This window comes from Eutrigla gurnardus, assembly GCF_963514095.1.
Source record: "Eutrigla gurnardus genome assembly, chromosome: 4".
In the NCBI taxonomy this organism is placed as follows: domain Eukaryota; kingdom Metazoa; phylum Chordata; class Actinopteri; order Perciformes; family Triglidae; genus Eutrigla; species Eutrigla gurnardus.
This window is the reverse complement of record NC_139918.1, coordinates 31,033,981-31,058,145: the sequence shown is the minus strand read 5'-3', so window position 1 is coordinate 31,058,145 and position 24,165 is coordinate 31,033,981. Positions and strand designations below refer to the sequence as shown.

Genomic DNA, 24,165 nt, shown 5'->3' with positions numbered 1-24,165 from the left:
TCAACCCATGCTCATCAGCACGTTCAACACACTGCGTGCGCGTACACGTGCATCTGCTGTGCGCGCCGCCGTTCCTGCGGAATTCAGGAGGCTGTGGTCGGACTCCGAAAGGCTTCTACCTAGAAAATAATGAACAACAAATTTGACGCGTGAGTAATGAAACGTTTCTGTGGATTGTCTGCCAGAGTGTCCCCCCCCCCGTCGTTCCTGCAGATCCACGGGGGAGCACATCGTTAATGAAAGCTGTTGCGTGTAAAAAGAGAGGTGTGTCAGCTTTATTGCTTGTTCCTGCATCCTCTGTAACGTTACGGTTGTAAAGCCACACGGGAACGAGGTCCACAAACACGGGTGCGTTTAAAACGAAGGGAACTGGCGACAGACATTAGGTAGTATTCGTATTATAATGGAGAATGTGTTGTGTTGTTAGCTGTAGCTTAGCCTGGCGGAAGGCGGACAGGCCCGGAAGCCTCGGTGTGGTAGTAGTAGAGAGGCGGCGGAAGGTGTGCGCTGTGTCGGTTCAAACTAAGGCTCGCGTGGCCTCAAAGTACGGGCAGATAGCTAAACATATGTTGTGGGATATTCACGGGCAGATACGTTTAATTACACATGTGTACGTGTGAACCTTAAACAGTCTACATTTTTGCAGTGTTTCTTAAATTGTGGCTACCCTATTTATATCAATGAGGTCGCATTGCATATCGGAAATACCTGTCACTATAACGCAGTTGGACTGCACTACAAACTTCCGCCTCCAAAGTGACCACCACGTCGACGTGACACCTGTCAACTTATTTACTTATAGTTGTTTAGACACAACTGTCCCCCGTGGTTCACATTACGTTTTCGTTTTGCTGCCTGTGTTTCCATCAAACCCAGTCTGAAAGATGATGACAGTGGAGACCACGACCAGGACCAAGGCTCACCGAAAGACGGTGAAAAGGAAAAAACTGAAGACGAGGACAAGGAACAGAACACCAGGAGAAAGGTCAGGCTATTAAACAATACCGTGTGTGTGTGTGTGTGTGTGTGTGTGTGTGTGTGTGTGTGTGTCGAGGTTAAATGCATGGCTCAGTACCTTAATTGTGTTCTGCAGATGGTGGTGCCAGGCGCAGGAGAGCATCCTCTTCAGTACAACTACTCCTTCTGGTACTCCAGACGCACCCCAGGGAGACCAGCCAGTACTCAGAGCTACGAGCAGAACATTAAACAGATTGGCACCTTCGCCTCGGTGGGTTGCTCCTCATGATCCCATTAGATGAGAGTGCCTTTTTCTGAATCATGTTGATGTAAACATTTGCTGTCCTTCCCAAGGTGGAGCAGTTCTGGCGTTTCTATAGTCACATGATCCGGCCAGGTGACCTGACGGGCCATAGTGACTTCCACCTCTTTAAGGACGGCATTAAACCCATGTGGGAGGTGGGAACTGAGATCTCGGACAATTAAGACCATTTCTTGTAATACATTGAAATCTATTTGGTTTTATAGACGACGAGCCGACTCTGAAACCTGTCTGTGTTGTTTTTAGGATGATGCCAATAAGATGGGTGGGAAGTGGATTATCCGACTGAGGAAAGGCCTGGCATCTCGGTGCTGGGAGAACCTGATCCTGGCCATGCTTGGGGAGCAGTTCATGGTAGGAGAGGAGATCTGTGGGGCTGTGGTGTCAGTACGTTTCCAGGTAAACCACAAACAGACGCACACACTCTCTTTACCTAGTCACACCCTGCCTAATTCAGTATACTCAGATATGCCTCGTCTGTTCCTTTCCTGCAGGAGGACATCATCTCCATCTGGAACAAAACAGCGAGTGACCAGGCGACCACTGCCCGCATCAGAGACACCCTGCGCAGAGTCCTCAACCTGCCTCCCAACACCATCATGGAGTACAAGACTCACACAGACAGCATTAAGTATGTATGTCTAATCGTTTAATTATTTTTCTCTCTCACACACATACATGTATGCATGCTCACAAATGTTACATTTTGTCACAGTTCTGGAGGGATTACACCAACTGTATTGCTGTGGATATAAACGACTGCAAATGTTTTTGGGAAAATTCAAGATGTCATTTTGGGCTCTAGGAAAATTATAATTTTTCACAATTTTCTGACATAAAGAAACATTTATGTTCGAAAATGTTCCTTTTCCACCAATAAAGGTGTTAGTTGCAGTGCTATTTATTGATATACCTTTCTTTGGCAAATGTGCATTTTCTGGTTAAATGCTTTCATTACAACATTCTTAGCTCAAAAAATAAAATATATTTTTAACCAAGGCTGTTTATTTTGAATGATGATGTGCTGCATCCTTTGTTTACAGAGCATGGGAAGACTTCCATGGACTGGTGACTGCTAGTGGCGGACGTTAGCTTCCCACACAGACGACCTCTAAAAGAGTAAGAATTGTTCCTACATTAGAAATAGTCTTTCTCTGGTGTGTTTTGTCTGATGCTAATGGTGTTTCTCTGTTTGTGGTATGCAGGCGTGTGTATGTGATATGCTGGGGGATGACAAGTCCAGGGAAGGATACCTCTACATGGCACTGTGTAAATGAAGACAGAGCAAAAGTCAGGAACAAAGGCAAGAACAGCGTTCCTTTTTTTGTGTCAAATTCAAACAGAACACTGAACCAAGCCGAAGAGAGAAATATGCGTTATTTTTAATCAACCAGAGAAGAACGAAGCCTGCAATTCTATTGTATTTTTTAATGCAAGTTGTAACATCTGTGAACTTGCCACCAGAGGGAGGCCATGGGACTGGTGTTTGCTGATCTGGTCGTTAACAAAAGTGTACTTGACAAACTACAACAAAACCAATCTGTTATAATACTAGATCTGATTTTTTTTTTTTTAGTTTTTTTTTGCTTAACATAACATCACACTTGCTGTTTCAAAATTAATCTGTGATAATCTGTTTTATTGGGACTCAAACAGGGTTGCAGGTAGATGTTATTTTATTACAGTGCTGTATTTTAACTACAATTCTTCTGGTCATTTCAAACTAGAATGATTACTATTGTTGTGTACGATATATTTGTAAATACAGTCCACTTCAAAGATCACTTAAGTGAATCGGCAATGATTCTCCATCTTTGACCTGGAAGTTGAATCCCAAAGGATGAGGACCATCCTGTGTTGGGCAGAAGTTTGTATAACTGGCATCTTAAGAATGGACTGCCAAGCTGCCTAAATCACTGTGCCTGGCCTCGAGCCCGACCCGAACCAGTTCTCCCTTCTGTCTGTTTTGTCTTTATCCCGCCTTGAAAGAATCCACAGGATGGGCTCTGCTTTAATGTCCAAACATACAAAGCTGTATATACCTGAATCACGGTCAGGGTCCCTTACAGTTTTTATCAATTCCTCGGGAGCATTTTTTTGGAATCGTGTCAAGAAAGCGCTTATAGTTTGTTGAAAAACTGTAATGCTGCCAATGTTTGGTGGTGTGATGATGGGTGCAGGTGTGTGTGTCAAAAGTGAAAAAAACACTGTTGAATGTACACCTGATGGATTATAGCAATAAATGTCAAATATGCATCTGCTGCTAACGCTGGTTCCGTGTCATTTTCTGTCATAAATTTCAACCGTCTTCCAAATAGGATTCAATGATGATCCAATGAATAGTCTTGGACCATGAACTGATTCGTCTGGTGCGCCTCATTGTCTTGGACCACTTTGAACGATCACAGTTTTAATCTTGATTGATCCTTTTCATTGATCAGCTCATTTCAAAGAACATGTAATTCTGTTGAGAAAAGAGGGAAAACAGGTGATTCGATCAGGGAGAGTATATCATTATATCGGCCTTTTTCAAAGCAGACATTTAGATGTGACATAGCATGAAAAACACAGGTATTAATAAAACATTAGCAATGTCTCATTTATATGCCAGTAAACCAGCAGCTATAAAATACAGGAACAAGAGCACAAGGATAATCATATACTTACCAACAAGAAAGTGGCTGCCAGCAGCAGCACTTTGGTGTGTGAATCCATATGCAGTGGCACTGGAAGAGATTAAAATAAAAATTCATTATTATTATCATTATTAATTGCTCATTTTAATTTGCAGAAGAGAAGCCAATGAGAAGGCTAGATGAGAATGATTGTTATTTGAATTAAATTCAACTTTTGACGTGACAGGAGAAGTTTGGAGCCGCTTCATGAGGAATTAAAAATCATATTTCCTGAGACACAACTCACCCTCCAACCCAAAATATTCGTGGTCCATGTTACGTTCGTCATTGAAGCCAGGCCATTTCTTCCATATTGTACCGATTTTCTCACCGATGTTGGAGACGATCTGGGTGAAAAAAAATACTGTTTTGTAGAAACATGTTTTATTCTGCAGTATTCTTCGATGTTCCTACCTTGAATTGCTGGTTGGAGCAGCAGCGGTACGGACAGCAGGAGCCCTGGATTCTGATGGTCGACGCTCCTTCTGAACCACACACTTCCAGGAGAGGCGTGAACACGCTCCACCTGACAAACACACAGTCGGCCCGACACACAGCAACTTAACACATCTCCTTACATAATTGTGCAATAAGCAACCTGGCAGATACACTGGCCAGCACTTCACACACGCCTTGATGCTTGGTTGATCACATTTTCAGCTGTCATGATTCTGCAGCACCAAAACCATTGTTTGCTTGGTGTCGCAAGAGTTTAAACTGGGGCACGCTTTATTCGGGGCACAACTGAAAGAATATTTATTCCTAGTAGATCTCTGATGCCAGGTCAGCATTAATTGGTGAAAACTTAATTGTGTGTGTGAGTGTTGCTTCTTCAAAAACTCTAAATCTGACACACAAAGGCACCCTGGCTAACCCTGGAGTCAGATGGAGGCCAAATGACTACAAGAGACTTGGTGATGCCATTCCTCCCATTAGCCAACATTCCCATTAGGAAGGCCGTTCTGTCGGCGTGTCTCTGCGCGAGCAGCTGTTTTGTGCATGAAGTCTCCCAGGTTTAGCCTGCATCCCAGCAGGGTGGGACAGGAAAAGCTCTGCTATTTACAGACGGGTTTCTACGATGGTTCAGGGTGGTCCAGAGGCCGGGAGTGACATGGAAAAAGGCTCACGTGACGTGTTGTACAGTCTGAGAATGTAAAGTATTAAGATTGCTAGTACAGTATTCTAATAGTGGGGGGGTCAAAAGGTCAAATGAGAAAAACACCCTGATTTAATTTAAAAAATAAAAAACAGCTACATCTCTGTCCATAAAAAACAATGTGTTGTTAATATGCATCGTGAGGAACCCTGCAGCTCCAGCTAAAGATGGCTACCCAAACACTGAGACAACAGTGAGCCATCCACCAATGGTGGCTAACCCCATGGTTGTGGTCACTCCTTGGGATGATGCCCGCAGCAGCTCCCCTGGTGGTGCGGCTTGGGGCTGCAGCGCATGAGAAACCTTCACTAGATTCCTTCCTCCGCTCGATTGGGCGACGATTAAAATTATATTTTTCACCACTTTTTACCGAAGTGGTGTCCTAACTGTACTGATGGCGATATACTTTTGCACTTTCTTCCGCCAAATGTACTTATTGTAAGTCGCCGTGGATAAAAGCGTCTGCTAAATGCCCTAAATGTAAACGTAAATGTGTCTCGGAGGGTAAACCAATAGCGCCGCCTGATGGAGGGCTCTGGAGCTACATCCAGGTAACTTCTAGTTCACCTTGTGGGCGTGTCGCCTAGCACCCACGAACAGCAGCTAGCATGCCGAATGCTAACATCGTGGTGGAGCCTCCAGCGGTGACGTCTGCATTCAACGGTTTGAGACTTCGAGTCCCGGATGTGATGCTAGCACCTCATTGGACTAGACTGATGTGAGCGGACTGGGACTGGGCACAGAGACGGTTCGTCTTTGACAGTGGAACAGGTGAGTACAACAACACACCTGCACTCTGCCGGTGAAAACGTCATCAGACAGGTGGTTGCGTGCGCGCGCTACTTGTCTCTCGTTTGCTGCAAAGTGTTTATGGCTTCAGACGCGGTGGAGTTGATATTGTTTATGTGAGCTAATTTGTTGAGTTTGCCTCATGAAACGTACAAATGCACGTTCAGTCCCATCAGGGAAGCAGTGGATGTGTGCTTTTATTGTGAAGGGCGGGACGTAATGGCGCTGTGGTTGGATGGTAGTTGCCCTCTTGATGCAACCCAAGTCTCTATTGTTATTTTATTATCTACATAAAGTGACGGCATAACGTAACCCCGGCTGCATGTTCATGTCGTTGTCTGCTTTGGTGATGTTTTATTCTACTCCAGATTCTAAAAGTAGTTTCAGTTTCCATAGCTCGTTTTATTTATTGATGATCATTAAATATTTGTATATCTCACTGAAAATAATTAATCATGATTAGGGTATGGCAAGTACATATCCAGTAGGGAAAGAAGAACTCACGTTATATACTTAAGTACAAAAAACAACAAATTATATTGTTGGATTATTATTATTATTATTATTATTATTATTATTATTATATGCATGAATGTGGAAGTAGATCATAGATCTATAACAATGTAGCACATTTTATAAAAAAATATCTAGTGTTTTTACATGTAAATAAAGAGTAAAATATAGAATTAAGAAGTATAAAATTGCACAAAATAGAATAGGCCTACTCCATAGTGTACAAGTACCTCCACATTTTACTTAAGCAGGGTACTTGTGTAAATGTACCTCTGACATATGGTGCCAATGAGATGTTTTTGAGGTGTGTAGGCCCTCATCTCCATCAGGCAGCAGCCGAGGCAGCAGGCGTCCACCCTGAGGGGCCTTTCAAAATAAAACACCTGCCCTCCCTGGCGGTCATAGCCCTGCAAGGAACATGCCCGAGCTGGACCGCAACACTGGAGGCACACACAAGAACTCTCTGCCAGGAGGAAGAGATCAGGGAGAGACTGAGAATACATTGGGGGAAAAAACATCGCAAGTCACTTTGTATTTGAATGAGGTGCATGTTCTCAGTTGAACAGTACCTTCCACAGCCACAAATAACTGTGACCTGCTGCCTCCAGCGGCGATGCTGTAGATCCTCCTCGGAACACATTGTGGACCTACAAAGAAGACTAAGCATTATTCTGGGCAAACAGACAAATCTCTGCATCATTACACACGTAGTATGCAAAAGTAGTCCCTCCTACACTCACCTTGCAGCTCTGGTCGGGCAGTGATGTGTATTTGGCTGACTGTTTCCAGGACAGACATAAAATGTGATCCTGCTGCAGCTCCAGGCCACTGCTCCTCCACTGCTGGCCTGCTCACCTTCCTCGGTGGATGCGTGTCGCAGACCTCCATCTTCCCCCCAGGAACCAGATCTGACAGCTGCTCCTCAGATTCCCACAGGTGGCGTTTGGGTCCAGGGGAGTGAGTGTGACGCTCACATGACGGCCCACAGCGGTTCTGAAAAGTTCTCAGGATCATCTGGATGTGATTCTCTCGCTCCAGTTGACCAAAGGGGAGAGGCTGATTGGTCACCGCTGACATGCTGTAAAACTGAAAATACAAAGACAGTTGAACTGTCATCGTGTTCCACAGGCGCGTTGAGACCGGAGTGAGTTCGTAACAGACTAAGAATGAAGCGAAGACGTTTTAGTAGAGGCATGTTAAGGCAGAATCTTCAAATTGGCCATTTAAAATGTAATCAACATGTCACTAGAAGTATTATTTCCTAATTATCATAATTGGCCGTTGTGAATTGTTTTCAATAAACCCTCCATACATGTCCCCATTCAAAGAAACCCATAACTTCTGGGTTTATATGAAGAAAATGTCTGCATCGAAGGCCAATGTCTTCAGGATGTGTGCAGTATCACAATGAATCCAAAGGGTGGAGCTTTTGACATGGAAGGCCGATGATAGGCTGTCCGATGCAAATACTCAAGATGCAAATCCAAGATTATATTGTAGAAATGCAAGTCCACCGTTTAGCATTCTGTCTCTGAATAAAGTCTGTTTGCTTGAACAGCAGCTAAATGTATTTACTACAATGGCCTGACTTTACTCTCATCACAGCAGCAATCGTGGAATTAACTCTTACCATACCTTAGACAAAATAATGTACAACACAATAATAATAAAGGGGAAGATGGAACATTTATGATATATGATGTAAATTATTCTAGCAACACAGGGTGGAAAAAAATAATAAATAATGAAATATAACAATCATTTTAAGTGTTAAGCCTACTTACAAGTGATTGAGAGCTACTGTGAAACTAGGACCTGATTTAAAAAGAGCTATTAAAGAAACGTATGCATCATTTTATATAGCAGTAGTATTGTGTTTTGTAAATGGAAATCCAGAAACTTTGTGTTTTTGCTATTAAATGAATTACAATTTAGTCTGAGTCTTGAATTAGGCAAGGTTCAAGAAATCCAGCTTTTGCCTGACCACACACAGTTCCTCACAGCACAGTCAGACAGTTATCTGGCACCAGTTTAAACAACCTCCCTTTAAAACAAGCCAGCCTGAGCCTCTTTATTTATTCACATCACACACATTCTGCAGCTGCATGCAACACTGAACAGTATATTCCTCCACAACAAAGGACCATAAAGGAGCCCCACCTCATGTCCTGCATATAGACAGTGATTCCCGAGTACAACATCTTCTACAGTATTTTACTCTTTTCAAATCAAGACAGAAAATGGCATAAAAGAGCATGAAAAGTGTCTTACGTACCATCTGCGACCGACCTCCAGGTACCTACAGACTCTGATGATCTTATGTTTGAGAAGGAAGAGACCAAGAGTCATCATTATCTGGAGGGGCGGACCACAAGCCCGTCTCACCACCTCTGTGTGTTTGTGTGACCCGTTACCCGGCTCTGTGTCGCCCCCTGACTCCGTTTCCATCTCAACCAGCCGGATCTGTCTTTTGTTGGTTTAGAAAGGCACCACTCAGCCATGTAATTGAAATCCTGCTTCCAGAGGTGGAGGGGGGTCTGGAGGGTGTCACTGCTCTGTATGTACCTCCAAAAAAAAGGGTGTCAAACACTGGATTAAGAAATGTCTGAAAGCGAGGCGTCATAAGATTACAGTTGTACTTTTATTGATAGAAATCATTCACTTGGCTGTTCACCGTGTGTGATCAACACGTCTCATGCTGTCTGTCATGATGGCCTTGAGTTTTATTCAGAGCGAAGGAACATGCTCTTTTTTTCTTACACTGCATTTCATGAGAAAAGTATTCAGCGATCGGTCACATCCTGATACCAGCATGCATTGCTGCAGATCAAGCGTGGCGTCCACACAGCTGTGCAGTGGATCTTTTATCACCAAGAACTCGTTTGACTAAAACGCTGCGATAGTCCACAGACCCCACTCTGTCCGTGCACCGATCACTGAAAGATCACTGACAGACCCTGTCGGTTTCCCACTTTAGGGATAAAATCTGGAGATTTTTCTTCTTCGGTTCACCCCAGGAAGTTTAGTCCGGCTATCTCATTCTCCGTCAGATCAGTGAGGTTGTCTAGTGGAGGGAGGTACTTCCTGGGATCCCCAAGGAAAGGCAATGAGGGAGGCTGGTTGAAATGGCCCATCAGGAAGATCCCAATCGTTCCAATAAAAAACACCGACACCATGACGATAAAGCAGACCCTGTCGATCACCCGGGCGACCAGGAACCACTCTTCGTTCTCCTGGGTGGGAAGAAAAAATGGGAGATAATCAATGACGTTGTAAACCAAGAAAACGAGCAAATGTAAAAATGTTCTTACATTCTGGAAGTTGTTGTGCTGCCTTGCAGTCTCAGCAATGTGTTTGCAGGAGGACACACACTGCTTCAGCTGTGGAGAGGCCTTTGCCAGGCTGGCACTGAGCTGCTCAGCTGAACCCCCGTCCAGCCCGTCACCTGTGTGCAAAACACACCAGATATCCATGATGAAGGGGAACACATACCTTCATCTGCACTTTAACCTGCAAACTCCTTCACAGCCTTACGCAGCTTCTCTAATACTGATTTCATCAGTCCGTTTCTGTCTTTGAGTCTGGCAAACATGAGTTCGGAGCGGGCTGTTTTCATGACGTATTCCTCCGCCTTGGTGATGAGGCTCATGGAGCTGCGGCGGCGGCGGCAGGGCACCAGGAACACACCGTTCCCGTCCGGAGTTCCTCCGCGTCCAGTTTCTGAAGAGTTGTCGGCGTTTGGTGTCCAGGGTCGTATCTGCATCCTCAGCAGCCGAGGCAGGATGTTCAGGAGGATCTGAAGGGGTCACAGGGTCAGAAGGTGATCCGGTGGTAAATAAACCCATGTTTACTTCGTTCATTCAGTAACTTCTGAATGGAAATCAGAAGGGTCCTTGCCACAGTCTCACCTTTCGGACTTTGTCTGTCATTATGTGAGTGTTTGGGGTTCTCAGGGAAACGTTGAGGACGATCACACAGTTCATCACCACCGTGGTGGTCACTGACATCACAAACATCAAATACCTGCAAGTCAAAGTTTCAGGAGTCAAATCTTTTTTCTCTCTTTGGGTCAGCTGTAGTCAAACCCAAACTCCGAACCAAAATCACACAAGCTTACTTTCCAATAAGAGGCACTGCCCTCGAAGTCTCTGGAACCTTCTTGGCGATGAGGAAGAGGAACACAGTCTGGCCCAGAAGAGTGGCAACAGACATGGTGCACTTTTGACCACCCGCTGCAAGAAAAGCAAGAATCAGTCAGTGGTGATGTTTTATGTTGACGAAAACAGATATTCACTAGAAATGTGGAGGTGTGACAATCTAAGAAAAGACCTTTGGCTGGCAAGAAGTAGACGAGAAGGCCGAGGGAGGAGAAGAGCACACAGGGAGCGATGATGTTGATGATGTAGAAGAGAGGCTTCCTCTGGATGATGAGGAAGAAGACCACCTCCTGGTACTCCAGCTCATCCTTGGTGTACTGAGTGTTGATCACCTTCTTCGCCGGCCTGTGTTTGATGGCCCACTCTCCATTTTCTAACGACACAATTAGATTGCAGATGGACGCTTTGCTACGAGATTTTACTTTGAACAATTGTTCCACATCTCTCATTCAGATGTACCTATACCTGTAAAAGCCTCCGGGTCAATGTCCACCCACTCCAACGTGTGGTTGTCCTCCTCTTTGAGAAGCAGTTTGATCTCGTTGGCACTGTAGGTCTGGGAGCTGATCACAGGGAGAAGACTTATCACCACCAAAAACACAGCCATCTATTCACTTTTACAAGACAGTCATTGTTCCTGGTTTGGACTCTGGATTCTATTAAAAGACAAAGAGACCTGATGTGAACATGTGAATTGAAGGTCGAGAGTCCAGATTTTCAGAGTGAACCTACCTTCCCCTGCTTTTATTAATTAATCAATTCAATTATTTTTAAAGACTAACATGTAATACCTATACTGCCAATGTATTACATGTTAAGAAGGACTAGACCCCCGTATTAAATCTGATTTAATATTTAAGATAAAACTGTCATATTAAAAAAAAATCCAGAAACTATTGAGGGCATGACCGCTCTGTCATTGGAGGCCACAGCTCTGTGAATATGACGATATTTATTCTTAAATAAGAAAATAAATCTGTATAAATGATATCTGTAGCAAGCATTTTACTTTCATGTCCTCCATTATGCTTCAAAGAGTTATTTCTCTTTGCCCTCAGCCTTACCTCTCAGGCTGTCTCTGTGCTGCCGTGACATGTGAATTTCCCTTCAGGGATCAATTCAATAAAAAATACATAAAAATGACAGCAGATCTTTAAAGAATACGGCATAATTTAAGCACTTTATCTCCTTAATAGAGTGAACTTAGTGATATGACATAATATAACTTCATGTATACTGCCCACTGGCCAGTCTTCAAACCCCAAACGACCCGGTCCCTACTCACCGGAAGACCATGGTGCAGTTCTGCCAGTCAAAGGGGAAGTAGTTGACAGTGATGGCACAAGCACTGCGGTAGATGGCAGGAGGCAGCCAGTACACACAGCCGTTGGGAGACACCAGAGCATTGCAGTAAAGTGCCACCTCGAATTGTCCGTCCACACTGTGCAGGTTAGAGCAGATTTTATACTGGAGTTTGTACAAATCTCTTAAAAATGAATCCAACTTTTGATTTAGTGTCATTTACAACAAACTGCTCTCAAAATCAGGTTTTCATCTCAGTGGAAAAAAAGAAAGCAACCGTCTGTCGAGTGCTAAACATTTTTGTTGCTTTCATTTATCTGTTGTAAGCTACACAGAGCCTTTATGACCATCTAGTCTTGTAATTATTCTACATGGCAGTTGTATTGTGTAAATGTGAAGGCTGCGGCACACACTTGTTCTCCAGTATGACGTCTGGAAGCCAGATGCTCTTGGAGGGGACCCGGAGCTCCGAGGTGATGTTCCCGTACAGAGCTGACCTGGGCGGCTGGTCCCATCTGAGCCTGTAGTCACACCATTGCTACACACAGAAAGAGTGTGTCTGGCATTATTGCAAAGCAACTAAAAACAAAGAGAAATCCAGCAGGCGAGGTGTGTGGGAGGTTACCAGTTCTATCCAGACGCTTGTTGTCAGAGCCTCCTCCTTTTCATTCTAAGGAGAGATGGTGAAGTTGAGGATGTGAACTAGCAGGCCTGAGCAGCCACCGGTACCACACTGAACTCCACTCACCAGAGAGATGAGGTTGGTGAGCGTCATCTTGATGTCGACCTGCGTGATGTCACCACTGTTCTCCATGGGCCGGATGTTCTTGTTGTAGCCTCTCATCAAGTCCTTGAAAAGTTCCCCTTCGAGGTTGACTGCTGATGCTGCATGCAGACCACACAGGTCGGGCAAGAAGACATGAGAGACTCAAATAGTGACAGTTATACTATAGTTGTACTATTCAGAAAACTGAGAAAACAGTTGTTGAATGTCTCTGGTGGCTTTGGAACTTTCCAAAGGCTTGGAGGTGTTGTTAAAGGTGCATGACATGAGATTGGTAGCTTTTTTGATGGCCGTGCACTTAAAGCACCCGTGGGTGTCTCGGTAATGTCAACAAAGCAAGGAGACGCTGGAATAACAACACACACAGAGGGAGAGCGACTTCTCTCTATGCAGGTAGACGTGACTCCTCGATATCTTTACATAGCTAATAGTTGTTTGTTATATTAACAAAAAAACAGCATTAAAAACTGGACGTGTGAACTTCAAAAGACATTTAGGGGGCACCAGTTTAAACAACCTCCCTTTAAAACAAGCCAGCCTGAGCCTCTTTATTTTTATACTATTCAGTTGGGAAAATATAGGATCCGTAGTTTTTGATGTTAAAGTCAGGATATCTGAACTTCTGCTGCTTCAATTCTGACCATTATTTGTTAATCTGCCTCTTCTGAGTCCCCCAACATACACTGTGTAGTAATATTAATGGTCATGAGAGTAGATGACTTTTTAAAATCAAGATCGTGGTTTAGTATTTAGTAGCACATTTGTTAGAACATCACATTAGGACAGAAATAAAGAAGAAGCTTTCTTTTTGGGTAATTAAAGTGTATGAAGTGTAGACAGCAAACAGAACGCCGGTTAGGTGAGTTTGGCAAACTTACCAACCACAGACAAACAATGGAGTGTGCAGTAGAGAACACACACAGTATGAAGTGTGTGGTTCAGCTCTATGAATGAAGTCTGTCACAGTTTGTTATGCTGTACTGCAACCTTTGTAATGACACCACATATGGTTTGAATGTGAGAAGCCCAGTGAATAATAAAGAAAGCAAGTTGTTCATGTATCTTTAAATTCATCTTATTACATTTGGATAAGTCAAATTGTCTGCGTGTGAATTAGACGCCTTCTTGAATTTCGTTGTACCTTAATGCAATCAATACAACATACATCTGTAAATCTGACATCACAAGTTCACACCGCACCATGCAAATCCCTGGAAACGAGACATTTATGGCTTCTCTCCCAAATGTGGCAGCAGGTCGATCAGCCTACCTGCAGCAGAAATCAGAAACACACTCAGGCAGAGTGGCAGCGAGAGCGGAGGGGCAGAATCCATGAGTGTGTGTTGGTGCCGCGTTGCTGTCTGGACTGGACTTGATGGAGTTGCTGGCAGTGTGTGTGTGTGTGTGTGTGTGTGTGTGTGAGTGTGTGTGTGTGAGTGTAGGAAGATGGGATGGGTTGAGGTTTAGAGGAATGATTGGGGGTTGTTGGGAGGGGGGGGGTTGGGTTGGGTTGATGATTGTTAGGGTTAAATCCAAGAGTTTATTTCCAGTACGGCATAGCCAGCTGTCACAACACACACACACACACACACACCTCGTTGAGGCATTGTACTCGGTGCATGGCTGCCCTCCAGTTTTAACGTACACCACTAAAGCACGATTGTGTTCAGTGCACCTGGCTGTTGTCAGTCAGACAACCCCCCCCCCCCCCCCCCCCCCCCCCAACAACAACATAACATTCGTGGACACACTGCGATCTATAAAAAAGTTTGCCAGCGGCCGCGGTTAAATGCGTTTTCTACAACAAAAAGATCCCAGACGGAACGATTAGGCGATAAAGAGGGGCGTTTAAAAAAAGCAGTACAGTGGAGAAGAGAACAGGTGATAAGTCTGGTCCATTTACAGCACACCCTCTGTGATGTGTGTGTGTGTTCCTGCCATAAACACACACCAGGTTGACGCGTTGCAACAGAAGTGTGTGTGTTTACTCAGCTGTCCCACTCGTCTCCCTGCATGTCTCTCTTATATCAGTATTTGGACCGGGCCACAGGCTAGTTGTGAGGTTCCTCCATCACCGCCGACAAAAGTCAACACTCAGCAGACGCAGCTTGGCTCGTCTGGAGCGTCACTTCCTCAAAGCACCAGTTGTCTTTACTCGCCATGCCGGGACTCATGACGGACAATAATAAGCTCTAAAGGTCAGATGGGTCCCGTGTCCCGTTACAGTCGCCCCGTCCTGGAAACGAGGAGCGGAGACGGGATGTGGTGGGAAGTGCTGGTCACCTCGGCAGCTGCCGTGGTGATGGGAAAGCTTACCCTTAAAGGCCCGGAGGGGGGGGGGGGGGGGGTGAGGTCAGTCAGGCTCACAAGAAGAACCAATCGGTATCGACACCTATCTCTTTGGGTGTCAGCAGAACCGCTGCAGGATTAGCAGCATTACTGTCAGCTAATTTGAATATCACACATCTGAAATTACATAACTACAGATACTACAACACAACATGCCGTAGCATTAACAATTTTAATTCATATATAGGTTTTTTGTTTGTTTTTTGTTACAAAAATACAAATGCTTTTCTCTATACAAATAAATATGGTAAGAATAAGAATAATATATACAGTCTGTGTGCTTCACAAGAGGCTCAACCTTTGCAAAAGACAATATGAATAACTTATCATTTTATACAGATTGGTCAGGTAGACAAGGCTGCAGCCACATAAAAAATAGCTCCTGTGGGTGGTGGGCGGCGATAGCTGGGTTCATACATTCACGTTTGTGTTTTCATTTAGAGCCGAGGTCGAGCTCTTAAATAGGGAAAAGAAAATAATGCTTTTCACAGGAGACGGAGGGAGAAGAAGAGTTTGAGTGCTTTTCGTTTCTGTGCGTCTCTCCGTCCCACGACGAGGCTTTTCTGGTCCCAACGAGTGTCTTTGTGCCGTCGTCTCTCATTGTCTGAGTGTCTTTTTTTCACGTCATCTCACTCGCTGTGATGAGGAAGTTAAGTCTTGAGGGCCTCCAGCGCCAACGCGATGATCCGTGGCACGCTGCGGTAGAAGGACTCGTTCTCGAGGCCGACGAGACTGTAGAAGGTCAAGGGTCGTCCTCCCACCACTGCTCTGACTCGGGCCTGGTAAAGTCCTCGATCGTTCTTGGAGTTCAGATCCACTAACACCTGAACAGAAGAGAGAGAACTTAGTAAATGAGGAGTGTTCCTGTTTTCTGAACCTCTCTTGATCGTCTAAAGTGATGATTTACCTCTTGGAAGCTCATGCGCAGGTTCTTGTTTGGGATGCTTAAGACCCAGCTGTACGAGTCTCTGACTTGGCTGACTTGCTGCGAGGACTCTCTCACTCCGGGACAAACTACAGGGACGATAAAAACATTTATGAGAAATGAACAAATATGACATGGATTGCTCAGTGATGGTATTTTTACGAGGTGTGGCACATACTTTTCCCGCTGGGTATCTGCCTCTTGCGAAGAAGGCTCCTGTATTTTCGGTGAAGACTTAAAGGCTTCATCGCTTGTCTGGGCTCGGCGGTCGTCTCGGTCTCGGTTCCCACGGTGACCAGCTGATCGGCAGCTGTTGGAAACGGGAGGGCCGAAGATCCTGACTCCGTTCTCTCTTCATTTTCAACAAAACTGAAATCCTCCGACGTGGCGCTCCATTCTACATCAGGAGAAGCGTCTCTATTGGACGAGGTTTCAGTTTGGGAAGCATCATCTGTAACAATTTCATCTTGGGTCCTTAATTTCTGGATTTCATTCATGAGGGCTGTTATAAGTGACCAGGGCTCCTGGGGTCCCTGAGAAGAGGAGGAGGAGGATGATGAGGGGCCAGTCTGGACTGGTGCTCCCGTGGTAGAAGCAGTTAAAGGGGGACTGTTGGGAGAATCCTCCTGAAGGTAGACCGGGTCCAAGTGCAGGATGGGAGGAGCAGCTCTGGAGTCCAATTTGGAGCGTAGAGCCGAGATGACAGATTGAAATTCTCCCTGCAGCTGATGAACTGAGGCGTCCTCTGTCTGGAGATGACATTTAAAAATAGAGCGAATGATTCTAGGAAATCTGTTTTTTTTTTATATTTCAAAGCTTAAATAATGTGTTGAATCCTCATCCGTATTTGGACATTTTTAGAAACGTACCTGTAAGAAGAGGTTGGCCTCTAGTCTTGCTGGAGTGGAGATGTCTGTGGATGTGTCTGGGTGTTTAACCAGGTCCTCAGCCATGTTTCTTAGGTATCTCTCCCAGTCGTCCACCGAGGGCCCCACCTCTCTGAATAAGCCTGGGGCAACCGGAGAAGGACCCTGCTCTGTTGGCACCACAGCTCCACCTAGCTGTCCTGCAAAGAATTAAAAAAAAAATGTTCATATGTTATTGCATATATGTAACAAAGCACCTGAGAATGACAGTTGTAAATGATGGACACGTTAAACTTGGAAAGAAGGTGGATTAACATAATCTCTACCTTTAATCTGTGTGAGGCCGTGGCTCAAGCCGAGGTCCCTCTTCTCTCTGGTGTGGATGAACGCTGTGCTGTAGATGTGCTCCACCAGCTGAGGCAGAGTCTGGGTGAAGAAGGTCAGGTCTACTTTGTCCCGGATGTAGTCCTCGGCCCTCTGGAGCAAGTCCAGCAGGGTTTGTAGGAACGAACGCAACTCTGGAAGACAGAAGGGGAGCAACAGATCAGAAACGTGGACAGCATACCCTCAAAGCAACATGAATAATAATTAGTAACTTCATCAGCTTTTCTAATGATAATAAGCACACTCACGACATTTCTTAAAGCGGGTGAGGCACTTGTCCTCGGCCATTCGTCTGCAGGTGCTGGCAGACTGACCGGGGGGGCAGGTCAGGGTGTAGAAGCGACAGAGAGACCCGAACTCCGACCTCTGCTCCTCCTCCGTCATTTCTGTCGTCTTTAGAAGCTCCGGACACGTCGGCTCCCTGCTTCCAAATGACTCTAAAAAAAATCAAAGGCGGACATTGTAGTATTGCAGATAATATCTTAATATTTCGATGTATGATGACTTATGAACATTTTCGTTTCTTTGGTGGAAACTCACTCAGTATCTCAGCCTGAATCCAGTCAGAGAAAGCAGACACCCGGGTGTAGACTCCGGGCTTGCCCTTTTCCCCGCAGCCGTCGCCCCAGGAGGTAATCCCGTAGAGCTGGAACCGACCTGAAACCCGGTCCTGGTAGATCAGGGGGCCTCCTGAATCTCCCTGCAGTTGACAGAAAGTCATTCAGTCACTGAATCCCCAAATAAGAGTGGAAAGATCTGAAAAGAGGAATGTTGTCGTGCTCACCTGACAGGAGTCTATGCCTCCGGAGAGGTAGCCGGCACACAGCATGGTGTTGGTGACCAGTTCTTTGCCGAGGGCACTCTTACAGGTGCTCTGAGGCAGCAGGGGCACCTTGGCCTCCATCACTACGTCAGCAGACGGGCCGTCTGGAGAAAAATACGCAGGGTTAAATATTTAGACTTGCAGCTTTCACGACAGCACACATTCTCTCAAGCAGGAAACCAAACCGCTTGTGCACAGAAAACTCTCTCCCACTCACCCTCATAGAGGGAGCCCCAGCCCGCCACCAGACATGCACTGCCAGTAGGGGGCTCCATGCCAGAGGGGAGACACACCGGGGAGACACGGCTGGACAGGACCACCGGGGACGTCAGCTCCACCAGGGCGATGTCATTGTTGAATGTCTTTGGATTGAACTGCAGGGGGAGAACGTTTGATTGGATGAATTGAAGAATGACAGACTGGTTTGATAAGTGGAGGTGTGATGTGAGATTATATTACATTGTGCCTCTCTATACTCGGATCGTTACCTTAGGATGAGGGATGATGCGATTCACTTTGAGAACCTGCTCATCGGGGTCGGTCTTGGTGATGTCGAACTCCCCCACCACGGCCGTCCAGTAGCTTTCACTTCGACTGCTGCAGAGGTCAGAGAGAGGAAAACGATTAAAAAAAAATCAAAGATCTCCTTGTAGTCGCATAAAAAAATGATGCACACTCACCCAGCGAAACAATGAGCAGCAGTGACCACCCAGGAGCTGTCCACCAGGACCCCTCCGCACATCAGGCCCCCGTCGAGCTGCAGGTTGACCAGCCAGGGCCAGCTACCTGGAGGGGCCGGGGAGCCGCCCACGATCCGCGAGCGAGGCTGGGTGATGTTTTGCGCTGTGGATGACCGCTGACCACACACTGCTGCTGGGACAGAGACACACGGGTGGTCAAAAACTGGAACCAAACGCTACCTTTTGCAAATGAGCCTCTTGACAGAGAGGATCTGCATGGCCTGATGGCCTCACCCTGTGCGTGCGTCTGCGTGGCCGGTTCCAGGTTCTGCATGGTGTTGAGCAGGCTGCACTGGAGGACGCGGGCGCTGCAGCTCTCGCCCATGATCCTGATGCAGCTCTCTTTGTCCAGGTCGCCGGGCGGGCAGCGATGCTGATAGTACGCACAGGCCTGACTCAGAGCCCAACTACGCTCCGCTTCATCCTGGAGCTTCTGGGCCTTACTGATCACATCACAGCTGGGCTCCGATAGGGCATTGGCAGGAGACGCTGTCGTGCAACAAAGGGAGATATGGACTAAGAAACACTTCATTGGTGATACGGGACACAACTGCACGTGGAAGAAAAGGGCAGGAAGAGTCTTATTGAACTTACAACAGGACCCAGACAGCTGTCCACAGTCCTGAAACAGACAGGGAGCACAGCCCTGGCAGCCTGCTTCGGCCCGGCTCCTCTCTGAGGATGAACGCTCGAGGGCCGACAGGGCGCTTGTCATGGCCGCCTCTAGAACCACGGTGCCACGATCAGACAGAGCTGCAGCAAAGAGGAAAGAGAGAAAAACGTGAGACGGACACAGAAGGAGCCGCCACGACATATTGGTCAACATGATACGCTGATAAATTGTGTCGTATATGACGGCCAATTCCTGACAAGAAACTGTATTACAATGGAATGACAAAACTGTGGTATTGCCACAACTGGTCGGTATACATCTTGGTAACAAATACTTTTATTTCTTCTAAAAATGTATGAAATAAATATTGTCAGTAACGCATAATTTACTGATTCTACTTTTCAGAGTCATACACTTTTGCCGAATACATACAGACATTTAGGTTGTTAAGATGTGTATGTAAGCTAAAGTATAAACTGGTGCAGTTTTCCCGTGTGTGTGTGTGTGTGTGTGTGAGAGTAGCCCCCTTCATTCTCATGCTGCTCTTTGAGCTCATTGGCAGCGTGTTAGGGAAGCTAGCTCACGCTCAGCGCGCTGGTGAGGCTTCTGCAGGCACACATCAATCGTGCCGCCCGACCCGGCAGCCCCCCTCTGTGCCGCACCACATCACAGGATAGGCCACTAACAACACAATGCTGATTGAAGACTTAATTAGAAGGCCAGGGCTGAGCTGGCAGAAGCTGGCGGCCAGCGACGGGCCCGAGGGGCTTGGGCAGGCAGCCCTGGGGCAGCCGGGACCCGAGTCCCCTTGTTCTAAACACTCCAAACACACACCGCCATCACCAGCCGTTTGTATGGAGGCTCTGCTGTGCTCCGGAGTAGGCCAGAGGTCTCTCATGTGCCTTACTGCAGGATCTAAGTTTCTCTGCTGTAGCTCTCACACACAGGCTGAAGACACATATCTGATATGTGTATGACGCCCATATTAAACTAATAGTATCTCATTGGGATTGGTAGTATCACCAGATGTTTCGTTGGCTTGACTCGACTAGAAAGAAGCTTTTGAAGCATCACAGCATCGGCAGTGTCTGGTTGCTAACTAGGATCCATGAAATAAAAAAGAGAAGTATTTGTCTACAGGACACTTTGATGGACTGTATACACTCAAGTCATTTCTAATTAGTCAGCTCCACCTCTGAGGATATATATATATATGTATAATATGTTATTGCCATACCTTTGAGTGCACTCTGAGGCATCCTGTAGACCTCCCGACCTGTCGGGGCCCCCAGCAGGCAGTCGAGTCCCACGAGCAGCAGCGATGTCAGCAGCAGCATGGTGTCAGAGCATCAGACCGCCGCTCCACGGTGACAACAAGCAAACAGGCGGCGAGACGCACAGAACGGCTGGAGAGGATGCTGGGCTGCCGGATGTGTTTCCAGGTCCTGGTTGCTCCGTAACGGTCTCCCTCCTCCTGACTCTTTGGGCTCTCTCTCCCACACTGTGGTGCAGGGCATCTGTCTGTAAGTTTACTTAGAGGAACAATAGGTGCCTGGAGTGGTCCCTGGTATATATAGAGTCCCCAGGGGAACACCAGTAAGAGGGAGGAGGGGGAGAGGAGAGAGGAAAGAGAGAGAGAGGGAGGAGGGAGAAATGCTCCCATGGCCAATACACAAACAGATGAATTCATTAAGACTGTGACAGCAAATCGGGTGCAACTTGCCAAGGCTGGACATCACAAAGAGGTTTGGTTCTATGAAAAGAGAGAGGGAGGGGAAGAGGGATGCCGATAGGGAGGGGGGAGGAGGGGAAGCCAGAGCGATTGGCTGGGCGGCAGCGAAGGGGGTGTTATTTTGAATTAATTAATGCGAGGGGGGAGAGGGAGAAAGTTATGCAGATAAAGATATGGGCTGATGTGACACCGGGGGAGAGCCACGTCGAAGGGAACGGGACGTGGACGGCCGTCTGAAGCGAAGAGTCGCAGCGTGAGCGGAGAGGGAGATGGAGGGAGGTTGAGTGACAGAGTGTGAGAGAGCGAGAGGGAAGTGTCTGCCATTCTGCATGCCCCTCAAAGAGGGCATTGTCCCCGGCGTCCCTCTGAGGATGCCCACATCAAAGCCGTCCCCCGGGCATCACTTGGCCGCCGCCTCCATTGATCACTTACAGTCTTTTATCCCCCCCATTAAAATATTGTCAGTTCACATCACTTTTGTCTTTCTCTGCTGAACTCTGCTTTTGTTACATAAAGATACAGTAAAAAAAAAAAAAAAGGCAAATTAACACTATTTTTAAAGTCCAAATGTAATGATTCATTGAAGAAATGTACGTTGTTCTTTGACAGTCAACTTTTTATTTGTTTTTGAGGTAAACGGACATACTGACTTTCAGACATGTTTATTTATTCAGGAAGATTCAAGGAGTGAATGCTTCTGATTAATTAACACACATTTATAGTGTTTTTATAGAAAAGTGAAACACGTTTCTAAATCCTTGTATCTGAAAACAATGAAGCTCGTCTTCTTTGTCCTCCTACAGCTCTGACAAGAACATTCTATGTTCTCCCAGTGAATGAGGTAAACGTGTCTTCTTAATGATGCAGAACGTAATAAAACTAGGACCTCTTATCAACTTCACCAAATACATTTGACAGAAATGGAATTCAGGAGGAGAGATAAAGTCAAACCTTACATTTTAAAGCGTTTGTGCATGCAAGGTGCCATTGTGCAATCTTTTTTATAGTTGAAGCAAAACAGTTGCTGTGTGCTGGATGACCTTCCATAGTCCAGATCATGTCTTTCAGTATATAATGTAATTCATTATGCTACCACATTGGATTGTAAACATCTCTGCAGAGAGTGAGTCGAGTATAAAACTGATATAAACAAAATGTTCTGTACATTCACAGACAACAGACAGTCTTCATGCACAGAAAGGAGTCTGTGGCGACCACTAACCCAAACGAGGAGCGCAAATTGGAGTCAACTTTGAGCCGACAAACTGGCTGAAGGATAAAAAGAGTGGCGGCTGAGTCTGGCGGGGCATTATCAAAGAGGAGCCGTCCACCGCTGCCACAAGCCAGCCCCGAGTTTCAGCTGACAACAACATACAGTACGTGTTGGAGAGTGTGTGTCTGTGTGTTCATGTCAACTCGGGGGGATTCAAATGCTTTTATTGTGAAAAACCCCAAAACCTCATATGTAACGCTAAGAAGCAAAAGTTTGAGTAAGTGCTTTCAGACTTTTGTTAGTGTGTGTGTGTGTGTGTGTGTGTGTGTGTGTGTGTGTGTGTGTGTGTGTGCATTGTGCCCCAGCCCCCTTCATGCACCCGTGCGGCACAATGGCCCTGAGATCTGAGAGCAGGCTCAGGCGGAGCGGAGCGGGAACGGCATGGGACAAACGGGCGGCACTCTTTCATTCCTCCGCTCCCTCCGTCCGTCCGCCTTTGATGTCCTTTGATTAATTTGCCTTCTGCTCGCTCTTCCTTCATCTCCTCACCGAACACGGAGCGCTCGGCCTCGCTCCTCTCCATCGCCACAAACCTGCTTCTCTCGGGGGCCACATGCAACTATTAACTACTCGTTGTGCATGCTTAATGTTATTTATGTTTATACTTTTACGTGATGCATTAGTGATCAAGTGATGACTTGTTTTATCAGAAAAGGCCTAGATTTTATGACTGTACTTATATGCTCATGCAACATGAATGAAGATCCGGTACACCGTGTGGAAGTTTATATTCGGTATTCCCTCTCATCACAATCAGAAGCTGTTTTTAGCTGCTTTGCTGAACCGACCTGACAATCTTTAATGTGTCCAACTTTAGTCAACTATAAAAATCTAGATTAACCCTTTGATTGACACATTTCTCTATTGTGCTTTTACTTCCTTCATAGAATTTTGGGCATCTCCTCTTACAACGGGAGGGGGTTTCCTGATTGGACAGTTTCACGTTCCTGCGGATCAGCAGCACAAACAACCTGATCATCACACATCCTGCTGGGAAAATGGCTGTATTTCTTCAGGAATCTGTTACAGACGGTGATGAGACAACACTCATCGCAGCCTGTTCACCTGTTCACCTGTTCACCCTGTTCACCTGTTGCCGTCTGGCCGCCCAGACCAGCTCTACCACCACATTCACATTTCCTCAGGCTGCCAGACTCCACAATGCATCCTCCACTCTCCTCCATAGGATACAAGGTTGTTTTGAGTGTTTTCTTATGTAGCAAAAATGGGACTAAAATACAATTTTTCAATCCTGTTGTTAATTGACAATAACTTAAACTTGTACTTGTACCTTTTTATCTTATTTTATAACTTTATTCTAATTTATTTATTGCTTTTCTGTGTGTATTTCTTTGACTTATATAAAGTACTTTGTTTTACAGACACTTTCCAGATAAAGTGGCCTCGCCTCGTTGGACGATCAGCCATCAGTGAATGAGTCGGTCATACCCAAGGTGATTCTGTTTTTCTTGCCCAACTCAACTTACTTAAATGTCTGAATGAGTTTGTCCACTTTTTTTTAGTGACACAATTAACTTAAAAAGTAAGATTGCATGCAAAAAAGCGTGTTTGTATTTGACGCCCCGTCACCAGTGTTTTCCGGTGATGTGAACTGGCTGCTCGCTGGCTGCTCGCTGGCTGGCTGTTGGGGCAGGTTACAAGAAAACAAACAATGCTCAGCACAAAATCACACCACAATGAGAACCTTCACAACAATCGTGTTGAATAACACCCAGGTATTGTGTTCGGTTATGAAACCATTTCTCCCATTGTCTCAGGCGGAAAACAATGTAAATCTAGGTCAG

General features: G+C 45.8%; 4 protein-coding genes across 5 annotated transcripts; 1 reads left to right on the top strand and 3 right to left on the bottom strand.

Moving 5' to 3' along the window:
* Nucleotides 1-16: 16 nt before the first annotated feature.
* eif4e2 (eukaryotic translation initiation factor 4E family member 2) lies at nucleotides 17-3,546 on the top strand. 2 transcript variants are annotated; one of them, XM_084008774.1, is made up of 8 exons: nucleotides 17-149; nucleotides 877-985; nucleotides 1,094-1,228; nucleotides 1,312-1,416; nucleotides 1,526-1,678; nucleotides 1,774-1,910; nucleotides 2,323-2,398; nucleotides 2,485-3,546. In XM_084008774.1, the coding sequence occupies exons 1-7, from the start codon at nucleotides 130-132 to the stop codon at nucleotides 2,369-2,371; spliced, it is 708 nt and encodes a 235-aa protein (XP_083864900.1). In that variant the 5' UTR covers nucleotides 17-129; the 3' UTR covers nucleotides 2,372-2,398; nucleotides 2,485-3,546. The 2 variants fall into 2 exon arrangements, with proteins under 2 accessions (XP_083864900.1, XP_083864901.1); XM_084008775.1 differs by having other exon boundaries at nucleotides 1,774-1,914.
* LOC311012937 (phospholipid scramblase 2) lies at nucleotides 3,370-8,818 on the bottom strand. Its single transcript, XM_084008773.1, has 8 exons — nucleotides 8,688-8,818; nucleotides 7,153-7,498; nucleotides 6,982-7,059; nucleotides 6,683-6,875; nucleotides 4,369-4,480; nucleotides 4,202-4,301; nucleotides 3,947-4,005; nucleotides 3,370-3,743 (listed from the first exon to the last, which is right to left on the bottom strand). Exons 1-8 carry the CDS (start codon nucleotides 8,688-8,690, stop codon nucleotides 3,717-3,719), a joined length of 918 nt encoding a protein of 305 aa, XP_083864899.1. The 5' UTR covers nucleotides 8,691-8,818; the 3' UTR covers nucleotides 3,370-3,716.
* A 316-nt stretch (nucleotides 8,819-9,134) lies between these two features.
* On the bottom strand, nucleotides 9,135-14,031 carry chrng (cholinergic receptor, nicotinic, gamma). Its single transcript, XM_084007756.1, has 12 exons — nucleotides 13,926-14,031; nucleotides 12,620-12,756; nucleotides 12,497-12,541; nucleotides 12,285-12,409; nucleotides 11,855-12,010; nucleotides 11,035-11,132; nucleotides 10,742-10,942; nucleotides 10,530-10,644; nucleotides 10,321-10,435; nucleotides 9,947-10,208; nucleotides 9,724-9,857; nucleotides 9,135-9,645 (listed from the first exon to the last, which is right to left on the bottom strand). Exons 1-12 carry the CDS (start codon nucleotides 13,987-13,989, stop codon nucleotides 9,421-9,423), a joined length of 1,677 nt encoding a protein of 558 aa, XP_083863882.1. The 5' UTR covers nucleotides 13,990-14,031; the 3' UTR covers nucleotides 9,135-9,420.
* A 1,255-nt stretch (nucleotides 14,032-15,286) lies between these two features.
* Nucleotides 15,287-20,877, bottom strand: prss56 (serine protease 56). Its single transcript, XM_084007272.1, has 14 exons — nucleotides 20,593-20,877; nucleotides 19,337-19,495; nucleotides 18,977-19,231; nucleotides 18,683-18,872; nucleotides 18,491-18,599; nucleotides 18,220-18,376; nucleotides 17,964-18,106; nucleotides 17,720-17,879; nucleotides 17,428-17,616; nucleotides 17,122-17,313; nucleotides 16,799-16,995; nucleotides 16,108-16,678; nucleotides 15,912-16,018; nucleotides 15,287-15,828 (listed from the first exon to the last, which is right to left on the bottom strand). Exons 1-14 carry the CDS (start codon nucleotides 20,690-20,692, stop codon nucleotides 15,655-15,657), a joined length of 2,703 nt encoding a protein of 900 aa, XP_083863398.1. The 5' UTR covers nucleotides 20,693-20,877; the 3' UTR covers nucleotides 15,287-15,654.
* Between the last annotated feature and the right edge of the window lie 3,288 nt (nucleotides 20,878-24,165).

Coding starts and splice junctions, on each gene's coding strand:
- eif4e2 (XM_084008774.1), top strand. CDS start 130: ATGAACAACAAATTTGACGC. Junction 1,229..1,311: donor AGATTGGCACCTTCGCCTCG/GTGGGTTGCTCC, acceptor GTCCTTCCCAAG/GTGGAGCAGTTCTGGCGTTT. Junction 1,417..1,525: donor GCATTAAACCCATGTGGGAG/GTGGGAACTGAG, acceptor TGTTGTTTTTAG/GATGATGCCAATAAGATGGG.
- LOC311012937 (XM_084008773.1), bottom strand. Junction 6,876..6,981: donor GTTATTTGTGGCTGTGGAAG/GTACTGTTCAAC, acceptor TCCTCCTGGCAG/AGAGTTCTTGTGTGTGCCTC. Junction 3,744..3,946: donor TGGCAGCCACTTTCTTGTTG/GTAAGTATATGA, acceptor TTTTCTCAACAG/AATTACATGTTCTTTGAAAT.
- chrng (XM_084007756.1), bottom strand. CDS start 13,989: ATGGATTCTGCCCCTCCGCTCTCGCTGCCACTCTGCCTGAGTGTGTTT. Junction 10,436..10,529: donor GCAGTGCCTCTTATTGGAAA/GTAAGCTTGTGT, acceptor TTTGACTTGCAG/GTATTTGATGTTTGTGATGT. Junction 10,209..10,320: donor TGACAGACAAAGTCCGAAAG/GTGAGACTGTGG, acceptor TGACCCCTTCAG/ATCCTCCTGAACATCCTGCC.
- prss56 (XM_084007272.1), bottom strand. CDS start 20,692: ATGCTGCTGCTGACATCGCTGCTGCTCGTGGGACTCGACTGCCTGCTG. Junction 18,107..18,219: donor CTGGGGCTCCCTCTATGAGG/GTGAGTGGGAGA, acceptor ATTTTTCTCCAG/ACGGCCCGTCTGCTGACGTA. Junction 16,019..16,107: donor GCAGATACCCAGCGGGAAAA/GTATGTGCCACA, acceptor TCGTCCCTGTAG/TTTGTCCCGGAGTGAGAGAG.